The 23,344-nt window shown below is 37.3% G+C and overlaps 1 protein-coding gene across 4 annotated transcripts in view; it reads left to right on the top strand.

Annotated features, from left to right (window-relative positions):
- LOC132916537 (WD repeat-containing protein 47) overlaps positions 1–23,344 on the top strand; it is a 79,850-nt gene that overhangs the window by 44,896 nt on the left and 11,610 nt on the right. For all 4 annotated transcript variants that reach the window (XM_060976631.1, XM_060976629.1, XM_060976628.1 and 1 more), the window contains exon 7: positions 22,648–22,844. In XM_060976631.1, coding sequence (XP_060832614.1) covers positions 22,648–22,844 — 197 coding nt within the window. The remainder of the gene's footprint in view (positions 1–22,647; positions 22,845–23,344) is intronic.

Raw genomic sequence — 23,344 nt, 5'->3', positions numbered from 1 at the left:
CTTTAATTAGCACCGAATTCGGTTGTTCGTATCCAATTAGAAGTACCATCGAACCGTGATAACGGAACAAATTACTCGACTCTAAGATGCTTCCTAACACCTTAATGACACGAAATCTGTTAGCAAGACGATGGTTTTTGCTCGTTTACGGGATAAAAATCTGCGCGAGCACGGACAACGCGAAACGTCCTTTCCGCGTTTTGCGTGTGAACAGCATCCTGCGAAAGAGAAAATATTAAATTTATATTAAAACCTTTAGATTTTTTAACTTAATTTTTTAACAATTATTTTAACTTATATACGATATTTAATTGCGTTAGAATAATTGTATAATAACATCCCAACAATTTTCTTCTTAAATAATACCGTTATTATCCCTCAATTTCTATCATGTTTCATTAAGATCAGTGGCTGTTAATTACGTCAAAACCAAAAAATAACATCCTTCCTGTTAACTCCCATATTCTTCTCCTCCATAATTAAAATCTCGTTAAATATTCCACGCAGGTGAATTTTATTTAAACTTCGCACACCGTTCAAACCGAGCTAAACCGAAGGAAAGGAGAAATTAACGTGCCGCTGGTTCCTTTCAATCTCGGTCGTCGACCCGATACCGGGAACATCGGTAGAACCGATTTCCAAAGGCTCTCGAAAATACGCGTAATGGGGATGAATCGACAAGTTGCACGCGTCATTTTCCGGCATTATACCGGACGGTCCGCGTAATAGGCCTAATTCCTGAAATCGCGGCGCTGGCAATTTCCGTCTGGAATGGCACGTGACGTTGCCCGGTCGCCACGACTTACTTCCTCGATACGATGCACGTGCATCGGCCGCGATGTGCTTTCAACTGCACGCGTGTCGCGTTCTTGCGCCGCGAGTACACGCATTTCGCGTTCGTGCCGTGTTGCACGGAACCGCTTTGTCTCACGGTACGACGTCCGAGATGATTGGCCAAAACAGACCGGTACCGTTAACAAAAATTGACGTCTTATTGACGTACGAACGCACACAACTGCGTCCGCTTGTGAAATGATTTGTCTCGCGGTGCACTAGTTGGTGTACGTTGATGGATTGACTAAGGATAGGAATATTTTCTGCATTTGTAGTGGAATTGGTTTTATTATCGAAGAATATAAATTTTATTCTATCAAGTTGCTTTATTGCTTCATTCCATTGAATTTTTATTTAGTACTGAATGCTAGTGAAATTTGATTTAGGTTTATAACGTAACAAAGCATTAAATGTATTTTAACTGTGATGTGTATGTAGTACCTACTTCACAAAACTTAAGCTAAAATATCGATTATGGGTTTTGCTACCATCGCAGATAACATTAGATTCATTTGCATATAATTCCAAATTTGAATGCGTATAATCTCTGCTCTGTTATTAGAGACTTAAATCTGGCAAATTTGATAGAATTGGGAAACTGAATCACAGTGGATGTTAAGATTTCTAGGACCTTTTGAAAGTTTAAGGCAACTAAGGACTTTGATCATTTTAAAAGTCCATTGAAAATCTAGAAAACCTTGAAACACCTGAAACCTATTAAGATTCTCGATACTCGTAGACCTGATACTGCTGAGGCTTGTGCAACCTGCTGAGATCTTAGAGATCCCGAGGAGGCTTTGTGTTTAACGAGACAAAAGGAATCATTAATACCTTGAAGATGTGCTTTGATAGTCTACTGCTTTTGACAGTGCCTTTGTAGAATCTAGAATTACTAGTATCGAATTGCGATTGCTTTGGATTAGTTTCTGTTTACGAACAACTTGAAATCATCCATGTATCAATGATACAGTGTGTCTATAATTGCCAATATCGTACTCATACGATTCGAAATCATCCGCGTTACGTTTAAACAAATCAAATATTATTTCCCTTAAGATATATTCATCGTCTTTTATGATTCTATATCTATCAACTAACGTTAATACACCTTTAAAAGTTCTTTATATCGTGTCCCTTTGTATCGTGACAAGAATATTCTTCGTTGCATTGCATAAAAGTTTTAAGCAAGACTATTACGTTTTCTGCCATGGTTATTACATTTTGATAATGAGGTAGCTGCATGCCAGGAGACAAAAAATCGCGATTTTCAACGAAATGATTAAATTGAAATGTACCGAGCGTAAATACACCGAATACGGTCAAGTTCGAAGTGGCACCGTGCAAAGAAATCGGTGATTCACGCGGCAAATCTAGAAACCAGGGCTAGCGAACCTTGACATTTCTCCGGTAAGAATTTTTCTCTACTTTTATCATTAGCAAGCTAATTAAGCTTGCCGACTTATTGCGGATTACGGAATCCTTAACATTGGAAGAAATTTTTTAGGTCAACTAAAATTCCAGCTGTAATTTTCAAGTATAATTTTGCATACCGGTCTTCGATTATATCCTTTCTAACGCTATATATCTCTGTGTAATACGTATTCGTGAAATATACTACATAATTATCACGGTCAGTGTGTTGAATTTTTATAAGTTCGCTAAAACTAACATGCAAAATGGACGATGCCAGACGTAGCTGTTTAGAATTCTAAATATCGTGTCATAAATTATACGAGAAGCTCGTTAGCGGAAAATAAATAAGCACGCTATAGAAGCAAATATCGATGAAACGATGTCAGTTAGTATAATCAAAGCGTCATACAGACGCGATAGAGTCATTACGCCAAGAGGAACATGTCTATCAATTACCAAGTATGTATATCGATATATTTAAGATACGGATTTTTTCAAAGCAAAAATTAAGAGAAATGAATTCGACTAGTGACACCGTCATGCTTTGTCAATTAGGTGAAAGTCTCGTGTTTGAAGTTCTACGTGTTTATACTTAGGTGAAATCGCACCTTCCGCTGGATGGTTCTTTGATCGCTTCTTCCATTTCCATCTGCTACAGTTCGATTTATTGTTTAAGGTAATTTTTCTTATTTAAATTCTTATTATTGATGATAACTTCCTCCGTGGCAATAGTCGATTAAATCAAACAGAATCTCTAGTTAACTACAAAGATGGACGGTAGTGGAATTTGTGTATTTAATGAACGCAAAAATAAAGTTCACCGTTGCAATGTTTTCAACGATGGTAGAGAATGATAAGAAATATTACGCCATAATTGGACTTTTAAGTTTTCCATTTCCGATCTTTTAGGTACCCACGATCTAATTATAAATATTTTGTATATTTTGAAATATTATTTTGTATTCAGTACATTATTCGTCCATAAATTTTCCACAAATGTATAAACATTCGCATAGTGGTTACAATGCATCGTAAAACACGTTCAAAAAGAAAAGATGTGAAACATTAAGTCGAAAGGATGTTCTTTAATTAGACACGTAAAAGTTATGATTATTTCTCACATTTCAGGGAAACTGAGAAACGAGTTCGTAAGACTTGCACTGATAATTATGGTGAATCTTTTTAAGGTGTAAAATACATTTGTATAGAAATTGATTTAATGAAATAGTGTAGCACTTCGTTTAAAATCGTGCGAAGCGTGTAATTAGAAATACGTATGAAGATTACAAACGTTTTCTAAAGTTATTAACAATTATTTATGCGCTTGTTGTGTAAAGTCACCACGTGAAATTTGTATAGAATAAATTGCACTGAAAATCTTAACCCACCAACATATCATAATATTAAACCATGTTTCTTTATGATAATGAAAACGCATCTATTTTAAGGGTCAATTAATTACGTATCGGGTAAGAAGTACATTTTAGTTGTGATCACGTTTGCAAAGATTTGTTATCTCATTACATATTTCATTTCGTCACATACCAGTTAGTGGATTTCCATTTATAATAAATCGCGTGGGCATTGCTCCGCAACGTGTTCATGAAGATAGTTGGCAACAGCCATTGATTTCATTGCGGTTTTCCAGTGTTTACCGTTTCATCTTCCAACTCGTCATTTCGTTTATAACGAGATATTTTTATGTTGATAAATAATTTATCTTTATTGAACAGATAAGTTTCTTTATATTCTCACAGCATAAATTACAGGATTTTCTCTAATTGTAAATGTAATATGTTCGCGATGTATCAATGTTTATTATGATACTCCTGTATCATGTGTTGGTTCAAAAGACTTTCTTCACCTAGGTGAATAAAATATAAATCTCTATTCGTTACTTCATCGCATTACAATCATCAGTTCATAAATAACTTTAATGTACATAAATCCATATCTTTGATCGATTTCGCTCGAGTGTAAGTCTGTATAATATAGATGTAGAAGATAGGAAGTTTCTAGTTCCTTATTGTAAAATTCGATCATATTCGACAGTTTAAATTGATTAATTGGATAGACAAGCTGCAGTAATTATTGAATAACAGTCGAGTAGGAAGTTCTATAATCGATACCCATTAGTCGATAGAAAGTGTAATTAGTAATTAGTATCATCTCCCTCTATGAGGATTATTTGACAAATGTAAAAAATATTCGCGAAGGTAATCAAACAATTATATATGTAGAAAATTAAAAGATCCTCTGGTCTTTAAGTTTCTACCTCAAAATAAATTCTGTTTCAGAAGTGATGAACAGAATTTATTATACTTATTTCTTACTAGTTTATTTTTTAAGTGCGTAGCTCTATTGGTCTTAATAATATTACATTCTAATAAAATAAAATTAAATTAATGTCTAAAATATAAAATCAAACTTTTGATGCTTTTTAAGGTCGGTATTTCAGTTTCTCGATCATAGAGTCCTGCATGATTTACATATCTTCTTATTTAATCATGCATCAATGAATACTGTTTTACCGACCACAAGTAAAATCGCTTAAAACTCAGCCTGTATTACCTGTTAAGCAGCAGTGCCGCGACTTTCGATTTCACCAGGGATCGTTTCGCGCCTTTTGTGACTGACAAATTCCCGTTCGAACACCGGTCGTTCTAATTATTATACAACGAAAGTAAACGTTCGAATACGCGTGAGAAGTAGAAAAAAAATATTATTTAAGACTTGGATTGTGAAAGAAATCTAGGGCAGGATCGTTGCACCAACGGATACAAGTCCGACCAGGCGGATCTAATGGTCATCAACTTTCTTGTAAATTCTTTGTGATTTTCACGATCATACTCTTTTCTCCCAATCATCCTGCTAGCGTTTCGTATTTCTTAACAACCGTCAGCTTGTAAATATGTCACAGATCAGCGCGCATTCATGTTGCGATTCTCGAGGCTCGTGTATAATCGAGTTGTATCGTTTCAAATATTCTGCCTCGTATCCTATATCACTTCATGGAATGACAACAACGCGATATTTCACTGCTGATCTTTATTAAACCCATGTTAAAATGCGCCGAATGATGCAGAACATTCGTTTACAATACCAGCATTCTGATCGATCGATCGACTTTCTATTGGTCGCATAGAAAAAAACGAACCATTTTAACACGCACGCAATTTTCTGAATAATATTCCCAGAAACGCCAGGAACTTTCGTGCGTTCGGTACGCAATATCTCAAACTTGTTACATACAAAACGAGTCCCGTTGCACGTAGCATAACAGCGGTGAAAACACGAGATTGAAAACACGCAAGTTCACCGGAAACGCCTGAAACGAGGTTCAAAACCCTTAATAAAACAGTGACTCATTAATCAACAGGCATGAAATTTACTGTATGGGTTCGTACGATCAAAGAATTACGCAACCGGCGTATTTCATTCATCGATAAACGATCACCTCGGGCTCGGACCGAAAATTCCCAAAACCAGATAATTACGATGCGAGACCGTGCGAAGACTCGATTCGTCTCGTTTCCACACGAGTTTCAGCATCGCTTTCGCGCGCAGTTTTTCGGCGGTGGCGAGTCATGGTCCACGTACCACGACCGGACGGAAAAGCAATTATGGTAGCGCCGTACGTGAACTAAAACACACCGAGATCTCGTGGCACTTGGCTGTTATCGCGTACACGCGCGTATCGGGTTTGTTATTAAGATTTTTCGCGCGGCCACACGGTGATCCGGTAATACCTGATTTTTGCCAAGCAGCGAACGACAGGAAAAGAAAAATCGAAAAGAAACGATACGAGCTTGTTGCGTAATTCTCGTCAAACCGTGCCTTTCGTCTCATACGAACAGGTTGCATTTTGTTCTGCCCTCGCGAGCAGCTAAATTGCGTCACGAATCGCACCTAATGCTAATATTGAATCGAATAGCCAAACCGCTTAATCGAAACTGTTACCTGTCCATTCTTGGAGCGAAAAGATCGATATCTGCTCTCATGAGACACGTTTAACGCGCCTTACATTGAAATAGAGAAAAATCGTGCTGATTTTCAGATTGATCGATCGACCGTGCATTCGACCTTCGACGATTCTGCAAGGTAATACGTGGGATCGTTTAATATCCTTGTTTGATTTTCATTGTGTCACGCGACCTAATTACAATACCTGAAACGAGTGAATAGATAACATAAACTCGTGACACAGGATCGATACGTATTACGCGATCGCTACTCGGTTCTACCGATATTACATGTCCGATGTTACGTAGACACTTTCATGCTTGGCTTTAAATTGTTGTACACTCGAGATTTTTTAGTTTTCGGAGGTAATTATCGAACAGGTAAATTTTGCATTTATGGAAGGTGACGCGAGAAGGTGAGTTACGATACAAAGCAGTAATAAATCACATCCTGAGATGAAAGTTTTGACGGATAAAGAGAAAGGTTATTGAACACGTTTAAACTACCGTTTCCTATAATACATATGTATTCCTATATTATCGTATATTATTATGATAATTTCATTGAACTGAAAGCGCGTGATAAAATTTCGTTTGACCAACTTTTACGAATGTAGAAAATCTATAAATATACAGCGAATTAATTTAATATCTACTAGAAAATATAGACATTATTTCCTAGAAAATATAATAATAATTGTAGGATAGGTAGGTACAATTCCTGTTTCATCTACTGTATAGAATTTCTCGATCTTTGTATTTACGGATATTCTTTTTGCATTATGCAAAACGTAAAAATAAGGTAAAATTGCAGCGATAAGGAAGAGGAATAAACGAGCCAAGTACTGTACGAAAGTGAAAAAGAATATGAAGTATTAAATCGAAAGGTCGTTGATTTTATTTCAACAGTGAAACCTGGAACAATGCCGTAATTATTAACGTTAGAAAGCTAACGCGAATTGTTCAGAGACGGTCGATTGCTTTATTCCTACCACTTAGGAAGTATACTTACTTTTATCCTTTATGCTTTACGAACTGTACCTTGAAAATTAGCTAAGCGTCGAAGTAAAATTTGTATCCGTACATTGTGTTTGTTCTCAGCAACACGATACTTTCATAATTCATCGATATCGCGGTTAAAGTACGTAAAATATGTAAAGTAAGTTTTTTACGTTAGACGCTTGCTATGATTTTATCGCTGATCAATAGATATTCGACATTTCTAAATTTAAATCTTCCATCTACTTTCACTCTAAATACTCTAAATTTTTAGAACACTGACACAGTTTCCAGGATGAAGCTTGGCGCAATGTTCGATTCTAGAAAATAAGACAGCAATGTCAGAAATGAAAAAAGCAACACATACAGTCGCAATGGAAAGTTAATCGACTTCGAATAACATAGAAACAATCGGAAAGTAATAAATGGACTTTGAAGAATCGATCTTAAAGAATGAAGAAGAAGAAATGAAAACGATATGGAAGATTTTCCAAATACCAAATCGATTACGACACCCATCATCTGTCAATTTTTCTCAACTGTATTAGGTTGTCCGAAAAGTGTCTTTCTTTTACATACACGTCCTTTACAACACGCATCTTTATACAAACATGACACCTAATCTGTCGAACGTTGTTATCTTTATTTTAATAGAAAAAAATGGATCATACGTAATTTGATAAAATAATATAAAACGGAAAATGTCGTGCATCTATTGTTTCTTTATAAAACGAAAGAAACTTTCCGACCACCTAATATTACATAGACACGCGCGATAATGTATATTTAATAGTAAATTCTAAAATAGATATCATTCGTTCTCTTTACCTTTCAATTTATAGAATTGATCAAAACGATGATTTCTAAATGATTTGTATGTCTATATATTTCGATAAAATATACATACTTCTTGTTATTATTGCAAATACCTCTACAATATATTTATCGTATATGTCTTTCTAAATTTCGTGACTTTCTCAAGCGAATGTATTCGTCGTCCAAAAATATGTTTGGTTGGATAAAACTACTGTTTTTTGGAACGATAAACAGGTTCAATGGGAAGACGTTCATCAAAGTTGTCCGATGCAACGTTCATTTTCAATAAAACAAATAGCGACTTCTTATTCGAACGGATAAGACGAGGACCGAGAACATTTGTCGTTTTGGCGCGACGCTGATCAGATACGATCGGCATAAAAGCGGACGACCGGATCACAGCAATTTACTTTTCGTGTCGCGCGGCGAACTTTCTCTAAAATGTGCACGATACCGATCTAGCGTCTGATTTGACGTCTGCGTTCTCCATTCATACGTTACGACCCATTTTCTGATTGTATTTGGCTTCGATAAAGGAAAAGTTCGTTGACTATCAGAACGTACGAAATCGATTGTCTTCGCGTCACTTTTACTCGATTAAATCGATTCGGATTCCTCTGGTCGGGATGATCGATCTATTACGCGTCAGAGCAGAAAACTATCGATGCCGTTTAGCTCGTGAAAGTGACTCGATTTCTTTCTATTATCATAAAATGATAGAAACGATGGAAATAATGGAACCATCCGACGAACTATTGCAACGAGATGAATTATTCCGCGGATCGATTTGACCGGTTTACGGCTAGTTTTCCACGCGATTTCGTTCGAGTTACAATAATTACCTGTTCTACTGATCTTTGAATTCAGAGTTGTCCACGATCTTGTCAATAAGTGGTTCCACGTCGTTATCGAGCTAGGTCCGTTTCTAGCGAAAGGAAATCTTGCGTGGGTTTCGACACGCGATAGTTTCCCGCGAATAAAAGAAAGAGAGGGCGAAAAGAGAAATACGGGAAGGAAAAAAAATAGAGAGGAATTGCCGCATCGCCACGAATTATTAACGGAGCGTATCGGAGAAAGCTAAGATGGAAAATTGAGACGGCGTGATCGTGCGCCAGCATGGCGATCCTTGAGGCATCCAACATTTAAAAAACAAGTCGTCACTTGGAAAAAATAAAATTATATGGTACAAAGAGGAAATTTAAACATTCTGTTTTGAATAATCTCATAAATCGCCTGATATCGTTCCAGGATCGTGCCACGCTACAATTATATGAAACTACGTCTAAAAGCTTTAGCTATGGATAATTTATGGTTGATCACGAGAATTATTTCGGATAAAATATTTAAATTATTTTAATAATATTTTTCGATCGAAAGAGATCCTCGATTGCAAAAACGCGAATTATTTATAGGAAACGAAATACATGTGTAAAATCGACCGAAACGATGAGCGAAGATTTATTTCCAGGAGAAAGATAGCTTAAAAATAGCGTTTCCATGCTTCGAGTTCTCGTGGAAATCTATTTTATATCCGTAATTAAAGTTCTTAATGATGCAAATCTGCTAACGCGGCTCGTATTAACGACTGAATCGGTTCTTTACACCCACCTGTTTCCAACTTCCTGCGTATAATGGCGCGATTTCCGTACGAAGTAAAATAAACCCTAAAGGATGGGCACGGTTGTCGTCGACTTGGATCAAGGTGGCTCAGTGAAAGCGTTCACAGAAAAGGAACGCGATGTCCTTTTAATCCTCCTGTTTGATTATCAAAAGCTCTCTCGCGAATATCCCCCGGAGCATTTAGATTTTCCATCAATCGATTTTATCGAAATTATTCGGCGAGATCAGATTCCTGTGTGTGCGATGAAGATTGAGAAGCTTCTAGGTTCCACTGTATAATTACTGATTTTATAATTGACAAAGGTACACGATTATTGATATCTTAATATTATTAGTGATTATTTAGTATTTAAAAAATACGTGCGAAATTATTAGTGACACAGGATTCAAGTTTCTTGTTGTTTCATATTCTAAATTAATTTATTTCTTCTTTTCTCTCATTTTTCACATTTCAACTTATTCCTGCTACGTCATCTTAATTTTTTTTTCATTAAAATGAGAGCAATATCGAGACCTAAAATCTATCGCAATATAATATTCGCTTCAGGCGATGCAAACTCGAGGAGAATCGGGGTTAACCTGTTAGAATCTTAAACGCTTAATTCTCCTCAAACATCGTTCCGTTCCAAAGTTATCTTAATTTAAACTTAAAATTCACTCGTCATCCTCAAAGAAACCGTATCTCACGTGGCAGCTTGAATACCTCGAGTATCAATAATAATCAGTCACGTTTGATTCGGTGGACCACCTGTTGCGATATCACCTAAACGCGCATCGTCCGCGAACGGAACCGGCGCGGCATGCATTCTAGTTGGAAACTCACAGACGCTGAAGAGGTAGTCAGAGATGAGTTGTAGAGCCGCGCCACGATCGTGGTAGGGAGATGAAGTTTCAATCCTGTGAGGAGAAGTGGGTCGTTTCTCAACGAGAGGCGAAGTCACTCGACGAGAACGCGTCGGCTACGCACTCCTTCGCTGCACTCAGCTGAGCACAGTCGTCTCCGATCCGCGATCCACGATCCACGGGCCTCTCTGTTGATCATTCGCCGTGATAACACGGCGGAAGTACGTTTGTTCGGGGGCGAGCAGCACCGCTTCCGACCGCGATTTCAGCGAAAAACGGGTGAAAGGTGAGAGACGTAACGGTACCGGGTTTGCCATTCGCGCGCACGTAATAACGTCATAAGTGTAACGCGCTTGTTACAAGGGTAACGCGTACGAGTTGATTAGGAAACCAGGAAATATCGAATATTCCACAGGTGAAGTGCAAAGTGTCGGAAGGGAAACACGAGGAAAGTGACAGGGCCTGAGCTCGCGAGAGACTTCCCAGCGTGCGTGGAAAGTGGTGAAAATCCCGTACTCGTGCGAACACGACTGGATCATCCTTTGTTCCTCGATTCTTCGTTCGAAGAAGGCCATCGGTTGCCGATTTTCCTCGCTTTCTTCCGACTTTTCCCTGGCTACTCCCTGATATTCGATCATACAAGAGTATAAACGCGACCTACTTCTGCTTCATAAATATTCCAGACACATTGTATCATATCGAAAGAACTCGTTTGAGAACGGTAACTCGACCGCTATGAAGATCGTTGAAGAGTATCAGAACTGGTAGCTCAAGATGAACGTCTACGTCGTCCATTGACGCCACTTTCAACATCGATACGCAGCTGTCATTCAAAACCCGGTCAAGAGATCGTGGCGTACGACATGGGCGACATCCGAGTGCTGGATCCGCGGATGGATCCTCGCTTCGATCTCAAGCAGTCTCGTCCTTGGCCTCCCATGTACCGTAGTCATCCAGCCACCAGAGGACCGTCCTTCTGTTATCGTCCTATGCCGATGGACGCGATGACTCAATGGGTAACACCTCATATAGCTGACTATAATTACGTTCCAACTAGAATAAGCGCATCCAATTCTAACAAAGGTCGCGATTACTATTATTTGGCGCCTTTATATCGAAATGCAATTCCACCGCCACAAACCATGTCACCTCTTCAAGTTCCACCCGTGGCTGTTTCACCGAGAATGATGATGATGGAACCGAGAAGTAGAACTAAAAACTCTGGAGGATTATGTAGAAGCAGCGTACCTCCATGCACCTGTTCAGTAGGCAGGACCAGGTCCTTGGAGGACGTTAGAAGCGAAGTGAGCGAATGGGAGGATTATCACGATGAAAATGGAAATCATCTGCAGAGGAAGAGCCCTAAGAACGGTGGTGTATGCAGACAAGTTAGACGGTCCATGGAGAACCTTTTGGATGTTGAAACGGCTGAGCAGCATGAGCTGAACACGTTTGAGAGAATTGGCAGAACTTGCAGAAAACCGGATGACAGAAGAAACGAGAGGCCGGGAAGAAGGCGCGGCAGTTATATGGTTTGTTGATTTTTAGGGATTTCGTGGGGATGAATGAGAGAAAATAATCTTAGGATCAGGCTCTGACAGAAATTAATGTCACAGGATAGACATTCGTTGAAGTAAATGTTTCCAATCTAAAATTGATAACTATTTTTTTCGAAGTTAAATTCGTAGTTTGTAGATATTGGTTTAACGAATGATTCAGGGTTGATAACAATTTCATTAGAAATTAGACTCGTTTCTGCAATAATTTTCTTGCTAATTAAATATGTAGAAAACTCCGTATCAATAGATATTACTAAAACAGTTGAATTTATTACTTTCGTGTACAAAATCTCGTTTTGCCTGTTCAGTCGGATTTAAATAGATAAAATCCAGGAAAAGAATTTCGTACAAATGGAACTTTATACATGAAATTCCGCGCACTCTATATCCCGTTTTCTCGCTTGTTTTTCTGAATTTGTTAGCTGATAAAAAGTAAAACCACTTTTACTGGAAATTTCGTTCCGATTTATTCCGCAAATTTGTTGCACCTATCACGTCTTGTATGTAGATTAACAGGAACAGCGTTTAATGGAAAGTGTTCCGCTAGTTTATTGCTCCAGTTTCGCCATTTCTAATCGGTGCCAACGCCTGATCCCGGAAGTCCACGAACGTTCGCATCAATTATGCGATTTGACGCATATATATTGCCCGGATAGAAATTGTTTCAAAACGGTCGCCTTCGCGACGATCGATCGCTGAATCACATCTAACTACCTGCTTTGGTTCGGACACGATCGTATCAGAAAGGAAATAATCGGCTTTTCTCTCGCTTTGATAAACATCAAATTGTGTCCGCTTAAACTTCTATCGTGGAAAATCTTATCTTCTACTATTATTTTACTATTTCATATACGATTACTATACTTTAGTATCGTTTCAATTTGCAACATGATCTCTATTATCTTTATCACTTCGGTATAGTTAAATTGATTGAAATATGATACAATAGATCGGTGTAAAAAGATTGAAGTACAGTGGCAGGCAAAAGTACATTTAAAATTGGTATTTTTGTTTATGAAAATTTGCAACTTTTTTATTAGACATTTTTTTTAGTACTACTTTGATAATAGTAAGTTATTGCGCTATATGTATTGTATTCGCTCATTGCTCTTACAAATTATGGTTCCATTTTCTGTAATTGTTTCTTCACACTGCTTCCTTTCTAACCTTCTTTCGTTCGCCACTATAGTTTTCGATAGAAACTTATCTTGCAATGAGATACATAAGATTTAAATGAGACGTGTCTTAAAGTATTAACCTTCTGTTTTCTAAATAGCCTCGATTTTCCGATTCGTTAATAAAAATACCACCGATGACACGGTTGGCTGGAGGATCTATCGCAGAAATCGCTGTAATTTGCCGAGAAAAAGCGTCTTCACGCGATCTTGTCCTTTTTTCTCGTAAACGTTCGATTACATGTTTTACCTTCATATCGGTCGTTACTTTTTAAAAAATAATGAGCCGGTATTAATGAACCGTAATTTTACTAACCATAGATAGAAAGTGTTCCCGATTGGTGACCTCGAGTTAATCCACCGTTACTTCTTCGTTAAAACGAAAAAAAGAAAAAGAAACCGAATCCATGGGGAACAATGCACCTCGGTAGCTTCTCTCAAACCTAATCCTTCGTTTCACGTTCGATGGACCACGGTGAAATTTGTCTATCAAGAATTCTCGTTACAGGCATCACTGATCGATCTTCATTAGCATTTAGAAACTTGAGTCACTCGGATAATAGAATTGTCATAAATCAATAATAGGATGTTTAGATTGTTTTGGATTGTCGATGTTTATTTAGAAAGTTATATATTTGAATCTATCTATTACGATGTAGCGTATTAAGGAGAAATCTTCTACAGAATTCGAGTAGTTTCAGTTTGACTAATTTGTACGACTTAGATCAATGATCGACAGAAGACAAAAAGTAGAAACACGTTCTTTCTAACGAGTTATACGTGCCATGCTAGAATTTGTCGAACTGGATCGATTATCTAATTTTTGCACAGTATAGCCATTAAATATGACACTATAAATTTCAAGTCTTAATTATAGATAAGTACTTATTTCGTAGGAAAAATTAAAAGTAGATATTTTTTGTCTGATACATTGTGATTCTGTGGTTGAAGATAATGAAATAATTATTCTCTACATTGTTCGTTCTAAATTCTTTATCGTTCTAATATACTATCAAAGCATTGAATAGTATGTAGCTTTTGCTAGATTGATGTAAATTTGCCTATAAATATTCCTTTCAGAATTTTATCTATTTTACTTATTAAAATAAAAGAACTTTACTCGTTCAAGAATTTTCGATATATATCTTTACCTAAAATCTTCAACAATTATCTAATTAACTACTAAAAAGAAAACTATACTTTCAATATCAGAAGTTCTCGTAATTACCCAAAGGAAATAAAATTCATATCTTTTATTCTATATTTCTTCTATATCTGTATACAATTCATATATAGTATACAGTAGATCGGTCCCTTCATAGTCAGACGCCTTAGTATCGGCGATTTCAATGCTCGAGCAAACGAGACGTTGGCTGAAATTTTAATATTTTCAAGAGATTCCTCGGAAGAGAGAACTCTAGCTGCTGGGAACAATTAAAACACGGACACTTTCGAAAAAGCATTTTTCTGGTGAAAGTGAATCCGCTGGTTGCGCAATATAGAGGCGCGAAGAAGGACGAGCGATCACGTCGCCTGGTGGTTTCTGTGAACCGTTAGAACGCAATTTTTCGGTGTTTTTGTTCGTCCTGCGATCCACTGGATTAACGAAAGTGGAAGTAGCTTACGGAAAAGTGGTCGTTTCGATCGATGAGCTGCTTAATTAACGTTGTGTTCGCGGCTCGATTGCAACAGTCTGCAATCGCTGGTCTTATTATTACCCTTGCTATTTTTTCCATTCTATTCTTGTTGTTGGCATGAAATAAAGGAAGTGTTTGACGTTATTAGATAGAGAAACATGAAAGAAATATTATCCGTATCGAGTTATTAACTTCAATCGAGCAATAGGTGGATGGTTAATTACAAACAATTCAAACCTGCTTGTTAGTTCATAATAAACGATGGTTTCATTTTACGCAGAAACATGAAAAGACCAGCCGGTATTCGCTTTTCAGTTGGCCTACGTGAAATCGTTAAATCATTTATCCAGGCCTCTAATCTTAATGGTTAATTAGCAATATTCTACGGTTTAACAAACGTGTTCGCGTAAGAATGATAATTTCTTATTTTTTCCTATTTCATTAACTTTTTCATCCTTTGAACTTTCATCAATATACGTTTTTCTTACCTATGCAATATTCTATTTGAAATTTCTTTTAATTGAAAATTTTCTCGGGAGGCAAGAAAATGATTTCCCCGCGCAATTTAATGGTAGTTTTTACATAAATTTAAAAGGATATGTCAGACGATCTACGTTCTATCGCAATCCAGTCCACTGAACTACGCCGGACTTTCGAGTTTGTTCGTAAATAGAAAGAAGAGAACGTTGAGTCGTGGCTAATCTGGCACGTGCGCGAGTTACATCGAACATCTTACGCCCGAGGGGGACTATCCTTTGAACTATTACGTGATCGATCGGTCTAAAGGCCTCTGGTTTTGAAAAAATCTGTCTTCGAGTATGTTAAGCTTCGTCGAGCAAGGTACTTACACGCTCTCTTACGCCGACACCGGTTGCAAGGCATTCGATAAGAACTCGTTGAATGCAAGTGACCTCTTGTAAAATCTCTCCACAGTAATATCGTTCTTTCTGTATTCCAGTTCTGAATTTTGGATCGGCTCGAACGCGTTTCATTTCTTTTCCATTCTTCGCGCAAACTAGTTTTTAATCTCCGCTATATTTTAACGATAGCCGTAGCCGAGTCGAGAGATTGACACGCTATTTATTGTCCTCGCTATATTTCTGTAACGTCAAATCGTTTGATCTTGAAGTTATTGCTATTTGGAACGAAACGTTTATTTGATGAAATTTTTTTTCTGTACTGAGAGAATATATAACTTTTTTGGAGGATTCTAAAACAAAGCAAAATTACTAAGAAGCGAATTATTCCTTTTCTTCTTTTAAAAAGACGAGCATTTTTACTCTAAATGGTAAACTCTTGTCGTAGAAGATGAATATCATTTCTTCTTCGTAAATAGTTTTGTTAAAGGACCAATTTTTCTGTTAAAAGACAGAATTTCAACGAAGATAGGTATATCTTTCCTCTTTTTTCAATGAATGGTACTTTTCTTGAAGAACAAACACTTCTGCAGCACAGAAACAATTTCTACGAATAGTTTTTAAGAAACTCTAATTATTATCTACTAATCTTCAAATTAACATAAATTTTCCACGCCTGTTTTCATCATAAACGAGCAATTTTTCTCTCGTTCTTTCTCGAACAGAGATCTGTTGAACAATTTCGAACGGTGAAATTCCGGTGCACAAGTTTCGAAAGTTCCTTCCTCCGAAAGGAACCCTGCGACGGCGCGCGCTGCCATTAAGCCCCGTCCACACACATCTTCGATTTCCTGAAACAGCGTCACGCTGAAAAAGTATGTCGTAACCCAGATCCGCGATGCTGCGACTGGTTTCACCGGAATTCGCGACGTATTCTCCGTATTTCGAGACTTGGTTAAACATAGATCGTACGATTATCATCGAGTGGATCGATCTGTTGGTCCGCAGACAGAGAAAGGACGTAGTTTCCGGCTCGACCGGTTCCTCGTCAAAAGTGAAAAGTCTCTGCTCTACAAACAAAACTGTCTCAAACTCGAAACGTTATGATGCTCCTCTATTTTCCGTGAAGAAAAATGCGATAAGAAAGCTGCCTTAATAAATACCGTTTCCAACTAATTCGAACATCTCTATCAAGCGATTTCACTTGGGAACAGCTTAGGAAATTTATGTGGCGATAAACACGGCGAGATAACGCGGATTTATCGATATAGAGCGAGCCGAATGTTTCGAATATTTCCACGGAGATTCATGCCTCTTAGGGGTACTGCAATTTCTAAGATTGCGCGAAGGTTCTCGTAATCGGTAATTGCTTTTCATCGAGACACGGGTCGTTAGATAGTCCTTGTGGACGCTCGATCGAAGACCTTCGCGATTTCCTCTATACTAGCGTGTTTCTCCTCGCGCAGCATCCTTTGCAACAAACATTTCGTAATACGTTTGAATGCTATCGATTAGGGTTCTTCTATCTTCTTCTATCTTCGAACGTTTAGATCGATCGCGAACTTTAGATGCTAATATTATATATCGGTGCAAGTAACAGCGTGTAAAATAAATCAATGGTAATACGTGCGTAGAAAGTGATTAAAGATCGTGATCGCTTTAATATCGAAAGTGGCAAAAAACGCTAATAGTTGCGACGGAATAATTGCAATAGAAAGCGGGAGCAACGTTCAATCATTTTGTTTGTTACTTGATAATCGGACCGAAATAAATTATTCATGAGACGGCCGTAGCTTAATTTAAATCTTCTGTGTAATTCGCATCTAATCATCGGTCGAAAATTAACAATTGATTGCTGCACGAGTCTTGATTCTATTCGACAATTCAATGGAAGATCGGTGATTAAAATGGTAATGTGACGTTTGAATTACTCGCGGGATTTACATTGTAAAGCAGAAGATTGCGTTCTACGTGAAATTTTCATCCCAAAGTACATAACGCTACTCAACATTCGTTCAACGTAAATGTTTCTAACATTTGCTAGTTTCTTCAGATCTTTTTGATAAATATTACACGTTTTATCTACGATCAATAGTCTAACATCTTATTTAGTTAACAGCTATGTAATAATCAGACCTATTATTTGTGCCACGTGGAAGCTTCCTCAGGCGTAAAAATTACACGAACCTTTGTGTTTTAGAGGTAAGTGATTCTAAATTTGAGAAAATGGATGTTTAATTGCCTTCAAGATGTACTCTCGTCATTCTGAAAATGAATCGGATGCTTTTAGGCTGCACGCAGGAAATCCCATTGACGCTCAAAGTCGTAAGCAGTGAGTCATGGTAGCCCACGGTGCTATCAATCTTCTTTTGAGAACTGTGAATACAGCGAGAAAACGATCTTACAGACGATTATTACTTCTCATAGAGGCAGCAGTAAATGTCCCACGAGGAGAACGTATCGAATAAATACGACGCATCAATCCTCGAAGAATGGTATTGTTTGATTAATTCACGAGACGTTTACCTTCTTAACGTTGATGGGTCTTCAGCTGGTTTCAGCAATCTTCACTATCTTTGCCAATATTTAACGGAGACATTATCTCCTTGTTGATGGAATCCATTCGATTCGATATGCTTCCGATACATTTATCACTTCACTATTTCTCTTTTTTTTTTTTTTTTTTCATAATTTCTAAAACGAAAGATCTAAAAGCTATCATTTAAACAAATTTGACAGTTCCAATATGAAAACCCAGTATTTTATCTTTGTTCATATTTTTCTGAACATTGTTAAAACAATTTATTTTTCTGGCTCATAATTTTAAACGTACCTAATCGATGTGATTGTCAGTAGTCAAATTAACTCGAAAAGTCAGAAACCATGTCATTTTCACGGTACAACTGCATGGCCAGCTGCTATCTCGAAAAATCATCAAACCCCGGGCTTAAGCAATTAGAAAAGAAAAAACGGCCCATAACTCATTGGTTTAGTGACCCGTCGCGCCGGTGAAACTAGGCTTCTGCCAGGTCCATTGAAATTTATCGGTCGTTCCCGGATGGTTTACTGGCGTGCCGTTTCCGGTTCGTTAAACGTCCTCCGGAAGAAAGCCGTATCATCGATGAAATTTTCACGAAGTTACCTCGAAATGGATCAACGATCGATCCTTCCGACGGCCTCGTTTTTCATCGTAAACTCCTTTATTTTTCCTCTTAATGCCATTTCTTCCAATTCTTTACAGTATTTGAAAAAAAAAAAAACATCATGCAATATTCTTTCAAGATACGCGAGGGAAAGAATAAATGAAATAAATTTACCAAAGAAGACAGAAATTGCTTAGCACGAAAGTTTATCGACAGTTAAGTCCGATGATGGCTCGTAAAAGTTGCAAAGGACACAGCACACGAGCGTATTGCGATTGTAACTCCATTATCTTCGCGTTCCATTAATCTTCTTCACTTGCAGAAAATTGCATAGCTACGGTACAACTCTATTTACATGGATCTGTCGAGGAACAAATAGTTCATATAATCGCAGTTCATAAATAGGAGTGCAATGATTTCCATTATAATTGTTCGTTTACGTGGTAAGAGTTAAGGTTCATACGAGTGGATCAATATGTCGTTAACTGAAATTTCGTACGAATAAATGGAATTCTACTGTATTTTAAAAGGTATAATTTATCTTATAAGAAAGGAGAAATTAATTGTGTATCTTTACTTATGATCTAGTCGATTTCTATTAGCGTTCCCCTCGCGAATGACACACCGTGGTGAACACCGATGGAGAAACGGTGTTCGTGACTAAGCAGCGAGCGTTTCTGATTCACGATTCCTCAGGATCATTCTACACCTGTCTCGTCCTAGATCTTTCGAATTTTTTTCGCCTCGGCCCTCCATTTTGCAATCATCGAAATTACTGCGAAGGTAATCCCTCCTCGATTTTCTGAAAGATAAAAGTATTTCTCACAACGAAATACCACGTAGCGAAGTATTAAAAGTAAAGCGTTCTGTGTAATATTTTTAAGATATTGAAATTCATTCGATCGACTTTTTCCTTTTAGCTAATGGAATACTCGATTTTTAGAATTCTCATATAAATAGAAATCTTTCGAAAGGTTTACGATGTCGACCGAACAGGACGCTTATATTACCAGTGTCGCGGCAAATCAAACTTCTGCCTCGTTGTGCAACGAAATTATTAACTGTGTAAGATCCATAGGTGCAACGCTCGAGAAAATAATCGTCGTTGCGTCAATCATAGTGCCGTCCCGATTATTGACTACTAATCTTTGTCGATTTGAAATCTTTTTCTTCTTTGTAATTATATTTACTTTCGCGGTAACAATGCGAAGCTTCGGCAAACAGTTAGTTCATTTGTTTCAACTTATTCGTGCTCGATTCGTAATTTGCAACACTAAAAATTAAATTCATTAATCGACTCGATTTTTCTTATAATAAAAAACGAAGATAAAACAAGAGAGCAAAAAACAAGTTAGTAAATACGTTATTAAAAAACCATCATTTTTAAGTCCTGCATTTTCTTCCATTTTACACAGTTTGGTAATTAAACCTCTGTAACGACACGAACTGGAAACTTACGTAGCTTTTTATCTATATTTTATTCGTTTATCGTTGTATTATCGTTACTCTAATACCAAACATTCTGCTCATAACACTATCGGTCTGTATTTACTAGGTCAAAGTAAGAAACTCTTGAAATTACAGCTTGTTTCCTCACACCAAAGTCTGATTTATAGACAGTTAACGAAAAATTAGACGATCATAACGAAAAATAGTGCTGCTCGTTTGTTTTACTAATTGCCCTTATCTCGATAATTACGAAAAACTCGTAGCAGTCGAAAGTAAAAGCGTGGCGAGGCGTGCAAATTATTGTGCAAGAAGAGTCGCAAGACGATTCTAAATCAGCTCGGTTTCCTCTGCAGAGAGCTTGAAAAACGTTCTCAAGCTCCTTATCCCCCCTCGAATGTTTCCATAGCGAACATTTTCGCAATCCTACTACGTCAGAACAAGCTATCATTCCATGACGGCATAGAAACAAATCAAAGTAAAGATCGATTGAGAACAGAAGAATTTTACGAGCTATATGGAAAGAAGTATGTGGAAGGTGTTACGCGATACTTGAAAGATCGTTGTTCCGCTCAGAGACCCTGAATGTTTCTTTTTGTCCATTTTTTTCTTTTTTCTCGATCGTTAGATACTAAGCCTGCATAGAATCCGCATAACGTCATTGTTCGATTAAGGAAATCGGTGATTACTATACGGTGGATGTTTGCGCAAATACGTATTTTTACGAGTGTAGTTTAAAAAAAAAAAAAGGGAGACCTTGATAGAAATTTGTTCTGTCTATCTTGAACTTCTCGCTTTATGTATTTTATATATTTTACGAGCACGAGTAAAGAAGTGGAACTTAAATAGAAATTTGTTTCATATGCTAAATACAGTAACGAGTGTATTTAACTTAATGTTCTATGGAGCTGACCAAAGGAATGAAGTCTGAACAGCAATTTGTTTCACCTATTAACTAATACCATGAGTGTTTCATTTCGTTTATTGCCTGTAGTAATTACCTGTTGCTAATGATTTGTTCAAGTGAGTTAAAAGATATGTTTAAACACATTCTTTAATTAAATGAATACGTATTGTGAAGGAGCAAAAATTCGTCACAGATGATATAATGATACCAGTAGCAATAATAATAAAATAATCCACGACAATGAGAGAGGAAGATTGCATCGACAAGACTGCAACATGAATGGGTCTTTAGATAAAGAGCCCGGAGCAGGAAACTTCACCAGAGATTAGCATACAAGTAAACACGGTGATTGTGTAGAAAAGAGAGGCGTTTGAAATCCTTTCAAGGTCTGACTTTCTAATTCTCTTGAAGTTTTCGTCGCTCGTTACGTTCCCTGCTGGTAAGGTGCTCGTTCTGCCGCGAACGAACTAGTTCGCGCAGAAAAGTGCTCCTAAACGGTGACTTTTGTTGCGCGAAGTACACGAAAGGGTCAAGCCGGGTCTCGTTTTAAGATTTAACGCTTATTATAAGGTTCCGGCTTGTTTTCTGACGTGGAAACGCTAGGAATATTAATCTTAACGAGCATGTGCCATGACGAATGTTGCAATTAAATTCTTCATTTTTCTTTGACACCGTGTATAACTTTACGAAGGACGCTTTTTTTCAGTAAAATTGCCATTCAAATATGATTTGACTTACAGGTCTGCGTAACAGTGTCACGAATAAAAAAGTATGCTCGAATAAATGAAATTCAATCTGTTACAGTTTTTTAATGGATACGTGAAATAAAAGTAGTTATTCAAGTATCGAATTAGGTCCGTTACGCATGAAAACCATTGAGATATATAATTTAGAACAAAAATGTACCGAGTGTTATTTAAGACATAATTGTAGTATCGAAAATTTCTGGATATCATAACGTAACCGGTTAAAATTTCCCTATCAAATTGATAATTTAATATTGAAAATCTAAGATCTAGAGGAGACACCTTTTCTAGAGACACGAATGCTTCTACGCTTCTTAATTTCTAATTAACACGCGTAGGATTAATTTTAGAAACGTTTGCCGATCGTTGCACAAGTTCTACTCAGTTTGCCTATCGATGTATCACGAACACGATGATAAATTTTCTTATCGTATCGCAACGATACTTCAATGGGTAATTACAGTACGGGAACTCTTTAAAAATTCCCCACTCTAACACGATTTTCCACTTATTGACGTTTATGACGGCTCGAACGTATCGATCTTATCGATACTTCTCTTTATTGCATTACAAATTTACTCGTTAATCATTGATCACAATCATAATTATTCATTAGTCGTTAATCGCGAACAGACGTCAAAACGCCAATATGGAATGTAATTTGTAACCGGATTTCGATCTCGTTTTCAGCAAGAACCGAGGCAGGAACTCGATGCCAGCAACGGAAATAGCAATGGCGGAAGACCGAGATTCGTCCCTGTGACAGCGCTCGAGGACGTGCAAGCGGTTCGATGCGCGGAATTCCACCCCCATGGAAAATTGTACGCCGTGGGATCGAACTCGAAGACGCTGAGAATATGCTCTTATCCAAAGCTTCACGATGTCAGGTAATATAATTTTTTGGATCTTTTAGTCTCTTCTTTCATATTTTACATTCATTTTTCTCTTGCTTTCTTCTTCGTGTATCTTTTTAATACGTGATTTTTTCATAAATTTCTTTTTCTTCGAATTCGTCGGTGTCCCGAACGTTTGATTCATATTTTACAACGCGTATAGCTTAATCTTTTTTTAAATATACGTCTTCTTCCCTGCTACATTATTCATTAAGAACGATTGCCTTTCCCATCGCCATTTATTTGTAATTTCGTATCTTCCATCAGTGGACATCACACTTTCTTGCACCTAATCTCATATTTTATATAAAATGTTTCTCTCTAATGGACACATAACGTAAAATCGAGAAAGCAGTTTTCAGAAATATAAATGCATAGTAGATAGTAGACTTTTATGTTTTTATATGAACGATTAATCAAGCTGGACCGTGCATTTCGTATTTCGAAATGGGATGTCGCAAAGAGAAATCTTTCGAAATTTACATTGGCCAGCG

The sequence above is a fragment of the Bombus pascuorum genome, chromosome 2 (genome assembly GCF_905332965.1).
Source record: "Bombus pascuorum chromosome 2, iyBomPasc1.1, whole genome shotgun sequence".
Classification (NCBI taxonomy): domain Eukaryota; kingdom Metazoa; phylum Arthropoda; class Insecta; order Hymenoptera; family Apidae; genus Bombus; species Bombus pascuorum.
Note: the sequence above shows the minus strand (reverse complement) of the source record. Positions and strands in the feature narration are given on the sequence as shown.